This window comes from Amphibalanus amphitrite, unplaced genomic scaffold (genome assembly GCF_019059575.1).
Source record: "Amphibalanus amphitrite isolate SeventyFive unplaced genomic scaffold, NRLGWU_Aamphi_draft 000072F_arrow, whole genome shotgun sequence".
In the NCBI taxonomy this organism is placed as follows: domain Eukaryota; kingdom Metazoa; phylum Arthropoda; class Thecostraca; order Balanomorpha; family Balanidae; genus Amphibalanus; species Amphibalanus amphitrite.
Genome location: NW_024881568.1, coordinates 696,816 through 714,389, shown reverse-complemented (window position 1 = coordinate 714,389; position 17,574 = coordinate 696,816). Strand labels below are relative to the sequence as shown.

The 17,574-nt window shown below is 57.0% G+C and overlaps 2 protein-coding genes across 2 annotated transcripts in view; one reads left to right on the top strand and one right to left on the bottom strand.

The window, feature by feature from the left end:
- Nucleotides 1–210: 210 nt before the first annotated feature.
- Nucleotides 211–4,211, top strand: LOC122379110 (sorbitol dehydrogenase-like). The gene is made up of 7 exons (XM_043361043.1): nt 211–504; nt 730–894; nt 1,794–1,953; nt 2,373–2,557; nt 2,855–3,030; nt 3,252–3,373; nt 3,717–4,211. The coding sequence occupies exons 1-7, from the start codon at nt 411–413 to the stop codon at nt 3,865–3,867; spliced, it is 1,053 nt and encodes a 350-aa protein (XP_043216978.1). The 5' UTR covers nt 211–410; the 3' UTR covers nt 3,868–4,211.
- Nucleotides 4,203–17,574, bottom strand: part of LOC122379132 (DENN domain-containing protein 4C-like) — a 26,132-nt gene continuing 12,760 nt past the window's right edge. Inside the window, exons 15-33 of the mRNA XM_043361078.1 lie at nt 17,237–17,481; nt 16,785–16,905; nt 16,094–16,290; nt 15,741–15,868; nt 15,177–15,251; nt 14,823–14,957; nt 14,277–14,481; nt 13,574–14,087; nt 13,236–13,348; nt 12,474–12,599; nt 11,188–11,331; nt 9,234–9,355; nt 8,823–8,991; nt 8,425–8,540; nt 7,855–8,003; nt 7,491–7,655; nt 7,127–7,221; nt 6,789–6,958; nt 4,203–6,396 (exon numbers count right to left, since the gene is read on the bottom strand). Of these exons, the coding sequence (XP_043217013.1) occupies nt 6,260–6,396; nt 6,789–6,958; nt 7,127–7,221; nt 7,491–7,655; nt 7,855–8,003; nt 8,425–8,540; nt 8,823–8,991; nt 9,234–9,355; nt 11,188–11,331; nt 12,474–12,599; nt 13,236–13,348; nt 13,574–14,087; nt 14,277–14,481; nt 14,823–14,957; nt 15,177–15,251; nt 15,741–15,868; nt 16,094–16,290; nt 16,785–16,905; nt 17,237–17,481 (3,126 nt within the window). The 3' untranslated portion in view covers nt 4,203–6,259. The remainder of the gene's footprint in view (nt 6,397–6,788; nt 6,959–7,126; nt 7,222–7,490; nt 7,656–7,854; nt 8,004–8,424; nt 8,541–8,822; nt 8,992–9,233; nt 9,356–11,187; nt 11,332–12,473; nt 12,600–13,235; nt 13,349–13,573; nt 14,088–14,276; nt 14,482–14,822; nt 14,958–15,176; nt 15,252–15,740; nt 15,869–16,093; nt 16,291–16,784; nt 16,906–17,236; nt 17,482–17,574) is intronic.

Here is a 17,574-nt window from a genome sequence, read left to right as displayed (position 1 = left end):
TAGAGAGCCGCTGTCTCTCGCAAGAGCGAAGGCTCCACTTCACCTCTGTTCCTCTTTTCGCTCTAGGACGCTTGTTCACGTTCTTCATAACTCTAGTTTTGTGACAGCCGCTCCATTCCCTGGGAGACATCGGACGCGGGGGGAGGGGGGAGGGGCAGAGGCGGGGCTGTGTTTTGTACTGGAGTCGTGACCTTGGAACGGGCCGTTTGAGAGCCATCTGGCGCCTCTGGCGGGCGGCCGCCGCTGACGAGCAGCGGCCGCGCATCAGTAGGACCAAGGAGCGGCCGCGCGTCAGCGCTCCCACATGTGGATGGTGTGAGGGCAGTGCGGACAGAGGGGAGAAGTGGCCGGGGAGCAGCGAGCAGTGGCTGCCGAGCGGCGGAGGGGCCAGAGTAGAGCGCCGGGTGACGATGGCGCCGAGCCGGGACAACCTGTCGGCGGTGCTGCACAAGGCCCGGGACCTGCGGCTGGAACAGAAGGAGCTGCCCGAACCGGGACCGCAGGGTGAGGAGCGAGGATGGATGTTCTTCCGGGGGAGGGTTTGGAATGGTCATTCCATGACGGCTGGCTTGTAAGAGCTACTTACTTCTACTTTTGATTCGATCCGGGTCTTTTGACGCACAAGTCTTTTTTAGGTTAGATCAGGTCACTAACTGACATTGCCTCACGTCTGCCTGTCGCCTCTGCCCCACCGACCATTCTTTACCCTCTCCCCTCCTTGCTCTGCAGACGTGGTGATCCGGATCCACAAGGTGGGCATCTGCGGCTCGGACGTCTACTACTGGCACCGCGGCCGCACGGCGCGATTCGTCGTCCAGTCGCCGATGGTACTGGGCCACGAGGCGGCCGGCGTGGTGGAGACGGTCGGCAGCCAGGTCACCCATCTGAGGCCGGGTAGGTGCGGGACCGGCACTGCTGGGTCAGGGCGGGGTTACCCATCTGAGGCCAGCGGGCGGCACTGCCGGGTCAGGGCAGGGTCATTCACCTGAGACCCGGTGGGTGCGGGACGGACGGACGGCTCGGCTGACCAGCGCGCTGGGTCAGGTAGGGGACGCAGGCGGATACGTAGGTATGCTGAGTTTTCCAATGAAACTTCTGCCCTTATGCAGCTGTATTGCTGACCTGTCATCTGTATGTGACCTATGTAAGACCTCTTCCCTAGCTGGGTGGCCTTCTCTTTCCTATGACGTGACCTCTGGGACCTCGTTAATCAGCCTTTGCCCTCGCCGTGTTACTAGTGATGTCAATTTCAGAAAGCATATGTCCAATGTCTGTCCAATGTCCAATACTTACGTCGACCCTCCGTCCAAAAATGTCCAAGCCAGCCATTTGTCCAAAGATGTCCGACATCTACGCAATAGTTTACACTCAACACCGTTATTTAATTTGCTTAAAATGTATCGTTACCAGCTCAAAAGTGGTAATCTTATCGAAAGCTGAGCTTTCTTATAGCCAATCAATGTTAAACACGATTACTTTATAAAAATGTTGAGGTGTAGCAAGCGATTGTCCAAAGTTGTCCAAAGCCTGCTGTCATTGTCCAACCGAATTCCGAATTGGACATTGGACAAAATCGGAATTCCGAAGATTCAAGTTCCGATTGACACCACTACGTGTTACCCCTGCCTTCTCAATGTGGCCTCTGTCTATGCTATGTGACCTCTACCCTAGCTTTGACTTCACCCTCACTATGTGACCTTTCTATGACCTCTATCCCTGCTCTGTGACCTCTACCCTCTCTGACTTCTGACCTCGCTAGTCGCTCTATGACCTCTGCCCTCTCTCCGCGCCAGGGGACCGCGTGGCCATCGAGCCGGGCGTACCGTGCCGGCTGTGCCCCATCTGTAAGGCGGGCCGCTACAATGTGTGCCCGGCGGTGCAGTTCTGCGCCACCCCGCCCGTGGACGGAACACTGACCCGGCTGTACCGACACCCGGCCGACTTCTGCTACAAGTGAGAGCAACGCGACGGGCCGAGACGCCGTCTCAATGCGGCTGCCTCATGGGACATCGCCAGCTCAATGCCAATATCCAAATAGGATGCTTTTAGAGAGTGTTACAGCTACTTTGACTGGCCGTGAGCTTCCGTACCGTCCGAAATTCCTGTGCCATCCGCGGTGATCGATCTCCCGTGCTGTCGGCAGTGATATCCCTTGCCGTCCGCTACGGTCTCTCATGCCGTCGGCAGTGACCTCTTTTACCGCCCGCTGTCGGCAGGCTGAAGTGATATCCGTGCCGTCCACAGTGATGCATCGTGCCGTGCCGTCTGTCATCTGCAGGCTGCAATGATATTCCGTGCCGTCCGCTGTATGCAGTGATATCCCGTGCCGTCCGCTGTCTGCAGTGATATCCCGTGCCGCCCGCTGTCTGCAGGCTGCCGGACCACGTGTCTCTGGAGGAGGGCGCCCTCCTGGAGCCGCTGACGGTCGCCGTGTACGGCTGCCAGCGCGCCGGCGTCGGGCTCGGCTCACGGGTCCTGGTGTGCGGCGCCGGACCGATCGGAGTGGTCAGCCTGCTGACGGCCCGCGCCCTGGCAGCCGCCCGCGTCTGTGTTACTGGTGAGAGGGAAGGGAGAGGGAGAGGAGAGAGATCGAGAGGAAATCACTTCAAGTTGACAGGCGACGCGAGTCGGAATATGGATTATTCGAGTGCACTATCCTGCTTACTCTGTAATCCCACGACCCGGCTAATCGAACCTTTGTGAGCCTCAGTGACCCCACCTGACCTCAGTGACCTCGCTACACCTATGATTGACCTCAATGACCACGATGACCTCAGCTGTCTTCAATAACCGGCCTTGACAGCGATCTCGCCTTCCCTCTCTGAGCCCGCTGACCTCACCGTCTGCCCTGCAGACATCTCGCCGTCCCGGCTCGAGTTTGCCACCGGCCAGGGCGCGGATGGCACCGTGCTCATAGATGGCGCTAGTGAGGAGGAGCTGGCCGGCCGCGTGGTGGCAGCACTGGGCGGACCACCGACCGCCATCCTCGAGTGCTGCGGCGCCGCACCCAGCGTGCGGATGGCGCTCCAGGTCAGCGGGAGTGGGGATGCTTAGAGAGATTTGTGTTTGATGTGCAGGGATACAGATACAATGGAGAGGTTGTCCGTTGTTGTATGCTGAATGTTGGCATAAAACAAGGATAGGACTCACGAACTACGCCAGCGGTACCTAAGTAAAACGAGCCCCTACGTCGCTTCCTCTGCCCTCTCTTGCTCCAACTTCTCTCACTGCCTGTGTATATTGTGTCGCAGGCGGCGGCTCCGCGCGCAAAGCTGGCGTTCGTGGGTCGCGGGCCGCCCGACATGGACCTGCCCATGGTGACGATAACCGCCAAGGAGCTGGAGATTAACGGCGTCTTCCGGTACGCCAACTGGTGAGTGGCGGGGTGGATAGTAAGGATCTGAGGACTGAGGCACCCTGTGCTGTCTCAGAGGGTGCATACGGGAGCGTTATCGTGCACAGGGGTAGTGTAAAAGGGGACTTTTCCACTAGCGTTAACGGTCTCATGCATGAGTTCATGACTTGAAATAGGCAAATCGTGGAGAGAACTTATCAGAGGATAAACAAGATCCTAGACAGACGTTGAGCACTTACGAAGCATGTTTCTGTCCAGTCAATCATACCTACTTCTCTACCCTTGAGTCACCAGCCGCCTGCGCCCCCACGGCCCTGGTCCTCCCGTTTCTCGCCCCTGACCTGCCCGTCTCTGCCGACAGCTACCCTCTGGCCCTGGACCTGGTGGCGTCCGGACGCGTCCAGCTGGGTCCCCTCGTCACCCACCGGTTCACACTGGAGGAGAGCGAGAGCGCCTTCCAGGCGGCGCTCGACGGACGGGGCATCAAGATCATGATATCGGTGCACGACTGAGGTGGGGAGGACGAAGGAGGGGGAGGGGGTGACACTGTCTAGTTTTCTGATGTTTTAGGGTGGTTGGGGCACATAAGAAGGATTCTGGGTAGTCATAGGGACGTTCTGATAACACGGTGGCCTCGCAAGTATGTGTATTATGTGGGCAGCACTTCCGCTGAGAAAGCACCGCTGAATAATGAAGATTGAACTTATCGATGTTGCTCGCTTTAAGCCGCCCCGGATTTCGAGCATTGGAATGGCCGTCGTCTCCTGTTTATACGCAAATGATTCCCACAAAAATCGCGTTCAAGTACATACATGAATCGATGCCCTGCTATATGCGAAAACAGCCGTTCCAATAATGTTCTGGTTGTATTTTCAGTTCAGTGCAGTAGCAGCACGAGTCAAGCTACGTTTATATAGGTATGTATAGTGCTGGCTGGCATGATACTCGTACACGTGAACACACAAACACACTCCGCACACAGGCCTCTCCCGAAACTCGATGGCTTTCAGTACAAATATGGACACGGATACAGTCAATATAAATCTCCCGAAATGCAGCCCGCTACCAACCACCGCTACCGCGCGGGCACAACGCGCCGCTACTGCCATCTACCGGCGCCCGACGGAGCACACGACAGCGCTGCCACCTACCGGCAGACGCGACAACTGCGCCCGTAACGGCCACCATAGAGTCGAGCTAGATCTGTCTACAGCACGTGACAACACGGCGCGGAGCTCGCGCGCAGAACACCCACGAACACACTCTGTTTCTGACGGCGGACGGAGGCGCACCAGTCGGCCCTAATTAGTGATTCGGGGGAGGGTAGCAGCTGTGTTACGGTAGCAGCGCTACGGCTCAGCGGTAGCAGCAACAAACCAAGCCCGGAGCGGTACACGGCAGGGTTTCGTACAGAATAGACATGGAAGACCACACAGTCGCCGCCCCCGAGTCGACACGGTCGTCCTCAGCCACCGGACGGCTCGGCGCAACACAAAGTCCCTAATATCAAAACATGCGCGAAGAAAACCAAAACGTCCCGCCTCGTTCGTACGGTGAGAAACTATCGAAAACACAGCTAGCAGCGGCCATATCACCCAGAGGACTAGCATCGTGACAACATGGAATATAGGCTGCCGGCGGCTGACCGCGGAGCTGCGCACGGTTAGCTCTGAAACCCGCCCGTCAGAGCTGCGAACGACCTACTCTGAACCCGACCGTCAGAACTGCGAACGGTCTACTCTGAACCCGACCGTCAGAACTGCGAACGACCAACTCTGAGCCCACCCGTCGCCGGGCTATCAGAGCTGTGAACGGTCGATAAACCCGCCCGTCGCCGGGCTATCAGAGCTGCAAAAGGCCGATAAACCTCTGTTCAATCTAGCAACTGACGGCGCCAGGTGATATGATAAGCTCCTAACTGCCATGTCGCCTCAGCCCGCACTAAAACCGGACTCTGTGGCAGACGCGCCTACCCACACTCACACGGAGCACACAGCAATAACGGAACACACACGGCAGCCGCCGGGAACACACCACAATAACACAGTCAGGGACGCCGCAGAAACTCGCGACTAAATAGCTAGAAAACGCAGCCGTGAGCGGCGGGTCAGCGAACACAGGAACAACTGACAGCTGGGCTCACGGGCACACCACGGGCGGCTGATCACGTATAACGGGAATAACGCCTAGGTAACCTGTCAGAGCTAGACCATCCACTCACACCAGACATTAGTATTCTCAACGTCCAAAACAACTGCGCCACGCGGCCAGAATTACGACCGCTGGGAGCTGAGAACGTGACGAATCGACGTTAGAACACACGCCATGAGACGATACACGGCTGCCGCATCCACCGCGACCAGCGTCGGTGAAAGCTCTCACGTCAGGCCATCGCAGACCCCGAGCCAGTCAACATAGCCCCGGGAGGGGAGGGACGTGAGATAGCTGCTAGTAATCGTCAGCGTCACCGCGGGTCGTGCGAGGGGTGGACGAGAAATAACGGCGGCAGCTCAGCGGCTGACCCAGCAGCTGCGGCGGGGCTGGGCAGCTGACAGGGGCGGGAGGACACCGGCCTGGATGTCAGAGTGGCTGGAGCTCTCACCGGCCGCGCCGGTCCGAAAGCCGCTCACTCAACTACGCTCCAACGGTCTAACCTTTCAACATCCCTTCCTAATCACAAAGACATATATGAACACTTCAACTTACGGTTTTTGTCCCGTACTCCCCGGTTGACGCGACACGGCTCCATCCGCGTCCAACCGCCGGTGGCTCTCAGCTACCGTCTCCCAGCTGTCTCAGAACTCACGTCGTCTCACGTCTCCCAGCTGTCTCAGAACTCACGTCCCACGTCTCCCAGCTGTCTCAGAACTCACGTCTCCCAGCTACCTCAGAACTCACGTCGTCTCAGGTCTCGAGCTCTCGGAAGAAGCGGCGGCAGAGGAGTGCCGCGTTCGACGGCGGCCGGTCGGCCTCGTTCAGCTGTTGCCGGTCCTCCTCGGGAAGCTCCTCGTAGGCGCGCCGGTACTCGCGGTCGTACAACACTGAGAGAGGAGAGGAGAGTTAGGCATGCGAGAAACACATGTGCATCCGCGGGTAAAAACTGCGGGACAGGAACAGCGGTGCACAACGAACTGTCCACAAAACTGCTCGTATTCATGTTTAAATACCACCTATAGCCCACACTGGTATCTGGGCCACTCAAAATCACCCGATACCAGCTCATCTCATATGCTCGCCAAACAGAAAAAACTTCCATCATTCTCGAAACACCAGATAACATCCCAGAGGCCTCCAAACCATCTAATCGACGATTTCAACTTCCATTACCAACTATGGTTCCATAAGTCAACCCTCACTGCCCTTTTGTAGCAGCCCTCCACATCTCCATCCCATATCCACCACAACCCCGAGATTCAGTTATTGTCCTACTCACTGAGGTCGATGTTCTCCCTGCCCATGGCGGCGAACGCCAGGAACATGATGTCCCGGTAGGTGGAGAAGTGCTTGTCCCGCATCCGGCGCGCGCCGATGTTGGAGCTCAGCGTGCATAGCGCCGCGTCCAGCGTGGTGCACTGGACGCAGGAGAGTACTGACTGGACAGTGCTGTAACAGGGAGGACGAAGATTAAAGACATTTTCACTTCAGTTGCTCTTTGCACGTAGCATGCACACAGCAAAACGTAAAATCGACACACGCTGTTAGCCATCCATGATACGAGATGCAAGCGACTGTCACACCCCATTAAAGTATGTACGTCAGACGCTCTCTCACTTTTTGGAGAAGGCCAGATCGTCGGTGACGAGGGCGTCGACGAGCGATGATCGCAGCGGCGACTCCTTCCACTGGACGTACATCGGCTGCACAATCTGGGAGGCAAAGGGAAGAACAGGGCATGTCAGGGAGGGACGCATCACAAGTGTACGCAAGCCAGGCGGGGAGAGACGCAAAATCATATCGACTTAACCGTATGGTAAATGTAAGACGGGCGGTCCAAAATCCTGAAAATCCCTCCCAATGCAGCACAGATCCAAGCAAATGTCTCATCCCCTACCTCACCCAGCGCTTGTTTCCCTGACGCCGTCTCACCCGGGTGCATACCTACCCCACCCTAGGCCGTTCCCTCTCCCCATCTCACCTCGTCGTGCAGTTTGGGGTTGTCCCAGAGACAGCGGACCTGGACGTGTCTCCAGGAGGCCTGCTCCCAGCCGTCGGCAGGAGCGCCCCGCTCTTCCAGCAGCCGGCAGTGGAGACACAGGCCCGGCAGGTGGGAAGGCACACTAATCCGCTGCATGTACCACACCTGTGGGGACACGGGGAGGGGTTACCTACGCAAACGAGAACATCTGTCAAACATAAAGCTCCACAGTAGTACACGAGTAGGTACTGCACCCCCACCGCTTTTCCGTCACCAGTACTCGGTGCATTGCCAGTTCCCATTTCCCGTCCCTCACTGCATCCGATCAAAATATCATCATTTTCTACCGCCCGCCCGGCCTCACCAGGTTCCAGTAGATGATTGGGTGCTCGTCGACGAAGGTGGCCGCCGACAGACAGCCCTGGCCGTCGTGGTCCATCACATTCTCCACCTCTTTACGGAGCACCAGCGGACTCAGGTAGGGCAGCGTGATCGGGTCCAGCAGCACGCCCGCTGGGGGTGGAAATACACACGTCAGAGGTGCAACACCCATGAGTGTAGGATAAAAGCATTGATCAGAGATGCAAGTATCCGCTGCAGGAATCCGTCGAAGTGCAACACCCAATGCAGGGGATACAGTACACCAGTCAGGGGTGTAACACCCATTGTGGAGTTAAATACACCCACCAGAGGAGTAAAGCCCACTGTTGAGTTAAATACACCCGTCAGGAGTCTAACAGCCCTTGTAATCATCGTACACCACTCGGACCTAACCCTCACTGTCTGACCAGGGCATTCTGCAGTAAGGGACACAATTCACCTGCAGGCAGTTTCCTACCACGGTACCAGCGCGGCGGTTTGAAGCGAGCCAGCAAGGACACCGCTACGGTCAGACAGACTGTAGGCATGGTGACGAGAAATAGCTCACACTCACCGGTGCCCTCAGTCTGCTGGAGCTGCTCGGCGGCGCGCTGTTCGCGGCTCACGTTCCGGAAGTCACGCACGTGCACTGTGAGCAGCGGCACGAACGGCTTACGGCAGAACGGGCACCTGACGAGGAGACGGGGACGGACGGGTCAGACGACTCGGGACTGTGCAGGGTGGGTGTCGGTATCAGACGAATATCTGATCAGTTATATTCCAATATGACGCTTATCCAGTACGTTACAGTATAAGTGACAAGATCCTTCGAACTTCGGACCCATAATAAGCAAAATCATAATATTTTTACAAATATTTTTACACACGTAGGCCACGTCGTTCGTACTTCGCCTCACAGCTGTATCTCATGACAAACTAATCAGCTGCGGCTCAGCCGGGCGTCTGTCTCACTTTGTGTTGAGGTTGCTCTCCTCTGCCGACCAGCCGGCCATGATTTCCTCGTCGTAGACGGTGGCCTGGCACTTGTAGCAGCGACTGCAGGAGGTGAGCGCTAGCTCCACGGCCACTGGGGCGAGCGGCGCGGGCAGCGCGGGCGGCAGCGGCGCCGGCACCGCCAGCTCTGCGGACAGGGAGGGGGAGCGGGTCATGGTACTGCTGTACGCGGGCTCAGACATACATATAACGTCTAATTACACACACAGATGAGGTTCCAAGACACTCGTGTACTAGTTCCGTAAGGAACCCAATCGGTAACCGCGACGTAGTTTATGAATGGATGGAGAGGCAGCGACAGTAACAGAAAGGGAAAGAGACACGTCCGTCCGCCCGTTCGCTCTCTCTCGCTGGCGGTGTGCCACCTACCGGAGCTGGAGTGAGTGTCGTTAAAGAGGCCGTCGCACCAGGCCTCGGAGAAGCCGGGGATCACCTCTGCCGAGCCGGCGTGACGCATGTCGTCCAGCACGTCATCCTCGCCGATACTGGTCCTGATAAAGGGGGAGGGGGGGGGGGGGGTCGTGACGGCGCCGGGAGCCGGTGTGGTCCGGAGGGGGAGGGGGTCAGGTCTGGGGAGGGCGTTATTGGTGTCAGAAGTGGGATGGGTTACACATGTCTGTAAGGTGAAAACTACGGACAAAACTGACAGCATGCAATCAACTCCTTACGAAACAGAAACAGGCTGCTCTGCCGATAGGCGAATAACAGATTAGTAGATAAACTGGAACTTTACAAGACAGTCCAGGCGAACGGCTCAGATTTCCGACAAGGCCTGTAAATAGTTGTCCTGAATGGAAATTGAAATAATAGCCGTCATGTAAAGTTAAAGAGAAAAGGTTGACAGATACTTGGGTATTAACTAAATTGTAATGCTTACTGTTATTGTGCGACACTCGGTGATATTAAAAGACGAGCAAGACTATATTGGAAAGAAGCGAGAAAAGGGTAGTCCAAATAGCTGATGCTGGCATGCCTATTAGCTACGAGAAGGATAGAAGAGAACAATGCAGCACAGACATCACTGTGCCATCGACTACTAAACAAACACTGTAAGTCAAACCCCTGCGAATACAGATCTCTTCGCTTTGACACAGACGGCAGAGCGAATTGTTCGAGGTGGGGAGCTGTCATAAAATGAAGGACCTGCTACACAAATCATGTGTATGTGTTGTGTAAAACTGATCATAAGACCCGGGAGATGAAGTAACAAAACAAAAACCATCGAAGCAAACAAACATCAAACAAAGCCTGTCAAACTGGGTTCGTTAGCGCATATTTTGCCACACCTAAAACAGTTCACCATCAGGACACCAAAACATCTGTCTCACATGTTTCCCTTCTAACAACACAACTCTGCAAGGCATCAGCTCACTACAAATCAGCCCCTGTCATTGTCAATCTTCCCCGCCGCCCGGCGCAGGTCAGTGTGCGAATCTGTGCCCCAGTGACAGCCATGGACACATGCGGGTAGCGCCGGACCGGCCGGCCGGTCGGATAGAGCGGGACAAACAGCCATGCGGGGGCGCCGCGCGCGCGGCCGCTCGCCGACGGGTACCTGTACGCAGTGTACTGGAAATTCGACGGCATACTAGTGCCCAGCCTGCGAACCAGCACGGACTGAGGTGAGATCAGAGCCGCGCGCAGCCGGGCATACACGGAGATAGTGGAGCCAATCAGCCATTTACAGGGGGGGGGGGGCAGGTGTCTTAATGCCAAACACTTGTAAAACATTGAAATTAGTAGCAGAATTGCTTGTGGTGTAGTTTTTGCGCCAAGAAGTCCCAAAGGACCGTCATCTGATAGATGTATGGAAGCTTCATTATTCCAAATGGACTTATTGCCGTAAGTGTGGATGCGTCATAGCCAAACAAGCACACCGATTCATACGCTAAGCACACCACTTCATTCCATCAGAGCTCTCAGCGCAGGTGCGGCACTCGTTCATGTGCTGCCGGGAGCTCCGCCCGCCCGCCCGCAGTCGGTCTCAGCAGTCGGTACAGTCATGGCACCCGCCATCCATCGGGCCCCGATTGTCAGTTTGAACCCTTTCTCCCCTCCCCCGAGCCAGGCGGCAGTGCTCAGACCAAGGTGATCAGCCAGTCAGCCAGGAAGCGCAGTACTTAGCCAGGTTCAGCCTGACCGCGGTCGAGCAGTGAAGGTGGCAGAGGAAAACTTTCAACTTTTCACCTTCGTAGCCCAGTCACATGGACATTTTAACTAGAAAACGCGAACATATACACACAGACACACATACGCACAGAGACGCACACACATTCACTCTCACACGAACTCAGCCATGCTCTCCGCCTCGTTAGTAACTCACAGGCTCATGGTTTTGGTGAGCGCCGGACTCTGGCTAGACATGACCTCCTTCAGCTCGTCCAGCTTCTTGTACATCGAGGTTGCTGCTGAGCGGATGGAGCTGACCCCCGACTTGACCAGCTCGTGGTTCTTCAGACTGGCAGGGCTGTGGGCCACAACGGCGGCACAAGGTCACACAACGGTCAGCTACATAGCGAACACAGGGTGCTTGACAATGTAACGCAATTGATAAAACATCGGTAAAATCTACAGATGTAAGTGGAGATCGATGGAGCTGGGACATTCAAAACTTTCATCAGATCAAGTAAAACTTTGTCACTAATTCAACCATCAAGGTCAGGCAGAGACGTAAGTAAAAAATTTAGGCGGAATATTATTTGAGCATTGGGGCGATTTACCTACAGCATAAGGGAGCACAACAAGGTCGATATTCCTATCAAGCGATCAAATAAGAACAGCAAGAGGCATGCATCGCGAGAAAACGTCAACTGATACGGCGAAATTCAAGCACACTGCATGCCACAGGCTACAACATTCTGCCAGCAAGGCATACATCTTGCGAACGATCTTAAAGCAAAGTAAACTAACCAAAAGTGTTTCAAAGTGCCAAAAGAGCTAGGTAGCCCCTGGGTGCCGGCCTGTCTCCACACACGTTTCCACCGGCTCACCGAAGCTCAACTGACTCATTTGAGTCAGCACCAGCAGCCTAATGACGGAGGCTCCGGCAGATCGAGAGCAGCTCCCCAGTTCCCACAGCCATCAATTCACCCATCTGCGGCCACCCATCACTCTGGTCCAATACTCGGGTCTCAGCACCAGGCCATCGAAGCTTCCTTAGCTCCTTCGCCACCGTCTCCTCCTTTTTAGCCTTAAGAGCCTTGGGAGTTGAGAGCCTTGAGTTCAGACTACCCTGAAAGCTCACACAGACCTTTGCAGTTCCCCATCACTCACCCGAAACCATAGTCTCAGACTATCTACCAGCTCACCAAAGATGGATGCTCTCACGACATTCTGCCCTACTTTACCGAATCTGCGAATGCGGGCCAGCCCATCAAAGCTTTGCGCGGCTCCAGCTCACCGCAGCAACCCCAATAGCTCCAGACCACCACCATCTTACCGTAGTAGCTCCCATAGCTCCAAATCCGCTCACCATAGCGTTGCAACTCCGACAGCTTCTATAGCACCATAGCAGCCCTATAGCTCCAGACCACCAGCTGACCGAGGCTACCATAGCTCCGCATCAGCTGACGGCCGCTCACTGAGCCACCACTGGCCCGCCGCACCCACCTGTAGGTCTTCATGAGCCCGTCCAGCTCGGGTGTGATGGTGTCGATGCTCCGGCGGAACCGCCGCTCTGCCCGGCGCAGGTTGTACGAGGCCAGGTTGGAGGCCAGGCCTAGCTTACTACTGGCGCTGTAACAGGACATGCAGGGTGGCGACACACTGTCCGTACTGGATCTACCACACACACGAGCTGACGTGCTACGACTGCCAGGCGCACTCAATGCAGGGCTAGGCAAAATCAGGGAAAACGGCATGCTGAAATAATCGGTAACGGCTAGCAGTCGAGCGCTAAGCGAACGGTGTCAGGCAACGATCAAGGCAGACCTAGCAGTTCTAGCGTAGTGAAACGTTTCAACAGCCTATCAAGTAGATTCGGTCAGTCCATGAACCATGAACGAAGCGTTCCGATAGGTTCTTGCGTTAGTCGTGTTTAACCAGGATAGTTCAAACAAGGGTTCGACCCACCCGAGCAATTATTATCCCGATAAAATCAAAAGGCCTTTTTGTTAACTGCCCACCCATATATCACGGGTAAAGTTACTTACATCTAGGGTTATTATCCCAACAAAAAAGTAATCTAACAAGAAAGACCCTTTATTTATCACTGAATGATCAGACTGCAGGCAGAGTCACTTGGACATCCCACGCTGCCTATCTCCATCCAACCGCAGTCGAGCGATCCGTTACCACTGTAACTGCTCACATGCACGGTCCCCACCACGCCGCACCGGGCGCCGAGCCAGCCACCGCACGGCGCCACCGTACCTGAACGGGAGTCGGAAGCCGGCCAGCGCCGAACCGGAGCCCGGACTGGGCAGTTTGCCGTTCTTCTCGACCTGGTCGCCGGGCCGGTCGAACCCGTCCGAGAACGGCTCCGCCTGAGGGTACCAACATGGACAGGTGGTCAGATGGGGGTCGGATGTGGGGCGAGTAGAGAAGGCGCATGAGATGGGATATTATTCAAATAAGTGACATTCTAACAACACACTTCAATCATTCGTTCACTCAGCATACACGCTCTCGTTAACCCACTCCCTGCCTCACCCCTCCCGCTACGACCACCAATCTCATCACACCAACCCCACCCTCTCTCTCACTCTCACCTTGAAGAGACTGGCCTTTCTGCTCTGGTAGCTGGACGCCTGTGAGAGCGAGGCGGACAGGCGGCCAGCCGCTGGCGGCGTACGGGTCGGGCTCTCTGACAGGCCCAGCGCCCCCAGCGGGTCGTTCTCTGTGACCGGGGTGCGCGCCTGCAGACCGCACACCCCCAGCGGGTCGGTGGGCAGCTCCAGGCTGTCCACACTGCGCGTGTCGGCGCTGCGCTCCCGGCTGTCGCTGCGCCGCCGGTCGCCCTCGCCGCTGTAGTATTCGTTGATGCGCTCCTCCAGGCTAATGTCCTGACTGGCCGAGCGCGAGCGGACGGCCGGCGGAGCGGCCGGGGGAGGGGTGGAGGCTGCCGACACACCCCCGCCGGGGCCGGGGCCGGGCGCCGCGCCGGGGTCCCCAGCACCGGCCGGGACGCCGGCGGCAGCAGCGGCGACGGCGGAGTCCAGACTGTCGTGGCCCATCTCACGGAGACAGGCCAGAATCTGGTCATCGCCCGCGAAACTGGTCGACCTAAAACGCACAGAGAAAATAAGTCAATACACCGACGGTAATTGACTTAAATCACAGCTCCAGCATCCAGTGAAACCAATCTCAACCGCAGTATTGACAGTCTCTCTCAGTATCTCTAATATCATATACTACACCTCTAACAGCTAACACCACAGTCTAACATCACCAGAGTCCCGGAGACTCTCTCACCGTAGCAGTGAGATCTGCTGGTGCTCGGGCGTCTCGCTGCAGCTCAGGTGTCTGGCCCGCAGCTCCTCCTGGTGTGGCGAGTCCAGGGGGTGGCGGGCGGAGGCCGGTGCCGCCGAGCCGCCCGCGCTGCTGCCGCCGCTCAGCGGGCCGGCAGAGGGCGCGTCCTCCGGACAGGAGACCATCAGAACGCCGGCAGAGCTGTCATCTGAGAAGGGGGGGGGGGGCATGAGATGCAGATCCAAGCTATATGAGACCTCAGTTCCGAAAATAAGAACGAAACGGCAGTAACAACACTTGTCAAGTCACAGACCACACAATCCAAACAGCAAATAGCAGCCATTGACTCCCTATTCACTAAAAACCGTTGGCAAGACTGCGACCTGCGGACCATTTTCATCAACTTGGTCCCAGAGTTGCGCTGGTGTCACCGCCGCCCTTCCCACTCCGCCCTCCCCGCTCACTAACAATTTGTCACCGTCACCCTCCCACTTCCCAGCCCACTCAGTCCATCACAGCCTCCATCCCCGCTCTCCCACCCCCACTCACAGTTGGTCACTTGCGGCGAGCCGGGTATCCGCGAGCCGGACGTCTTGACGATGCTGCCCACCCTCGACCGGAACCGGTCCGACTCGGAGAAGTCCAGCCGGCCAAAGTTGAGCGCGCGCGCCACTGAGGGACGCGCTGGGGATGAGGGAAGGGAGGTCAGATCAGGAGGGGCGAGGTAGGATCACACGGCACTGAGGCTCCGCCTGATACCCGGTCAAATCATGGAAAAACTGTTTTCGTTACGTAAAAATAAGACGTGTCACGTGAATCACATAGCAATTTCCAGATAAGCCGATAAAACAACCCCTTACCCGGATCCATCACACTCTAGTTGTGATGGTAACGTAAACTCACCGGCTCGTCCGTCTGGCCGGGAGGACTGTGCCGAGCGACTGCTGCCCAGCGAGGAGCACGACGCCCGGTCCGCCTCTGTGGACACAGCACAGAGGTACAGACGATCAGAGACAGATGGGGCCGGGGTAGATCCCAGTTCAGAGGTAGAACTGGGAAGCAAAGCGCACATCTGATGACACACTATCTCGATATCAGAAAGGTGGGCGGGACACAGGAGGGATCTGCCACCTTGTTATGCACGCAGCATAGTGTGACCGAGCGACTGGCTGGAGGAGGTTGTGTAATGTATACCCGTACCGTACCTAGCATGGCATGACCCAGCGACTGGCTGAAAGCCGTGTACCGCACCTAGAACGACGGGCCACCGCTGTATCACATACCTAGCATGGTGTGTCCGAGCGACTGGCTGGAGGCGGCCGGGTCGCCGCCGTATACCGTACCTAGAACGACTGGTCGCCGCCGTGAACCGTACCTAGCATGGTGTGTCCGAGCGACTGGCTGGAGGCGGCCGGGTCGCCGCCGTATACCGTACCTAGAACGACTGGTCGCCCCCGTGAACCGTACCTAGCATGGTGTGTCCGAGCGACTGGCTGGAGGCGGCCGGGTCGCCGCTGCCCAGCTGGGACGAGGAGCCCTTTCTGTCGGAGCGGCGCGGACCGGCCCGGAACTCGGCCGCCGCCAGTACCACGTTCCTGTGGGGAGACAGATAGGGGGCCAGTCAGACACAACCGGTGACACAGAAAAGGAGACAGAAAGGCTCTCGGATTAGATTGCAGCTGTACCTGAGTTTGTTCCAGAGGACCATGCGTACCTGGATTTGTTACATTCCAGAGCTGGGGCAGTGCACACCTGAATTCGCTCTGGACTAGTCTACCTAGCAGCAGCGTCTGAGTTTTTCTATGAGGGACCAATCGTACCTGAGTTTGCTCCAGAGCAGGCGTCCCATGGCGATGGTGTCGGTGGGCCACTCCGACTCCAGCACCGCCTTGTTGTAGTAGCCGTAGGTGAGCGCGTTCGGGTGGATGCCCAGCTGCTTCATCTTGTAGAGCACCTTGACAGCCAGCACGGGCAGCTGGTGCTGACCGCACAGCTGCATCATCACACGGTAGCACACCTGTGTGTAACAGAACACACAGCGGCGTCAGCACACAGCTGTATCATCACACAGCAGCACACCTGTGTGTAACAGAGCACAGCTACATCAGCATACCGTGGCACAGCTGACAGCACACACGGCTGATGTGGCACAACACCTACAAAATGGTAAACAATTCTTCGCATTGTAGGTACACTCGAGGGCAGATTGATGTTCCACCACTCCCTACCCATCGGGCTCCCATGGCTCAGCACTGGCTGCTGCCAGTGGCAGCACTGGCAGCACTGGCACTGGCAGGCAGTGCTGAGCAGTCTGAGGGCAGGCAACACTGGCAGCAGCCAGTGCTGAGCCATGGGGGCCCGATGGGTAGGGAGTAGTGGAACATCAATCTGCCCCCGAGTGTACCATGTCATCCTGCAATGCTTTGTTCATAGCTCCAACTCACCATGTTCAATATAGTCCAATTATTTTCCTATCCCGTGCCCCGTTTTCCAATTCCGTTTCTCACCCACCTCGTCGACGCTTTGGTTGAGTATTTTCTGCATGACCACCATGATCTGGAAGGCCTCGTCCATGGCTGCCTTGCTATTGTCACACACCTCCACGTAGCTGGGCAGGTGGACGAACCATAGGCTGCAGCACAGACACACGGCGTGAGGAGGCTAGTCTTCGTACACATCCTGCAAACGGCTCAGTCACGACGGCGGACGGCACGGCACGAGATATTCAGTACCAAGTCACGGAAATCCCGTATTCCCCGTTCATCAGGGCGCTCACCTTGTCTGACCAGGCCGGACAGACTTCTCTAATCATTTCAGCATTGCAGTACGACTTCAAACCTCCCAGTAAGCTTACGGCATTAGCCGAGACCTCCTACCTCAGCCTCTCCTCACCCCATCCCTCCTTTCAGCCACTCTGACTCCCTCTCTCCCTCTCTCCCCACGCCACCCTCCCGTCCGCTCACCTGAAGCACGTTCCGACCAGGTAGCGGGCCCACAGGGCCGGCGTCTCGGCCTGTTTGAGCGCCTGTTTGCGGGCCGACATGACCTCGTGTTTGGTGCGGCGCACCAGCGGGGAGGGCGCCGCCGCGCCCGAGGCCGCCAGGCCGGCCAGCTGGGCGGCCGAGCCGACGGCCGGCAGCGGACGCGGCAGCGCCTGCAGCGAGGTGGCGCGCGCCAGGAACAGCTCCCGGTGCAGCTCTCCAAACTCCTGCCGAGGGGAGGAGCAATTAATGGCAGGGTCAGGAACAGCTCCCGGTGCAGCTCTCCAAACTCCTGCCGAGGGAGGGGAGGGGCAATTAAT

Coding starts and splice junctions, on each gene's coding strand:
- LOC122379110 (XM_043361043.1), top strand. CDS start 411: ATGGCGCCGAGCCGGGACAACCTGTCGGCGGTGCTGCACAAGGCCCGG. Junction 2,558..2,854: donor CGCCCGCGTCTGTGTTACTG/GTGAGAGGGAAG, acceptor TCTGCCCTGCAG/ACATCTCGCCGTCCCGGCTC. Junction 3,031..3,251: donor GCGTGCGGATGGCGCTCCAG/GTCAGCGGGAGT, acceptor ATTGTGTCGCAG/GCGGCGGCTCCGCGCGCAAA.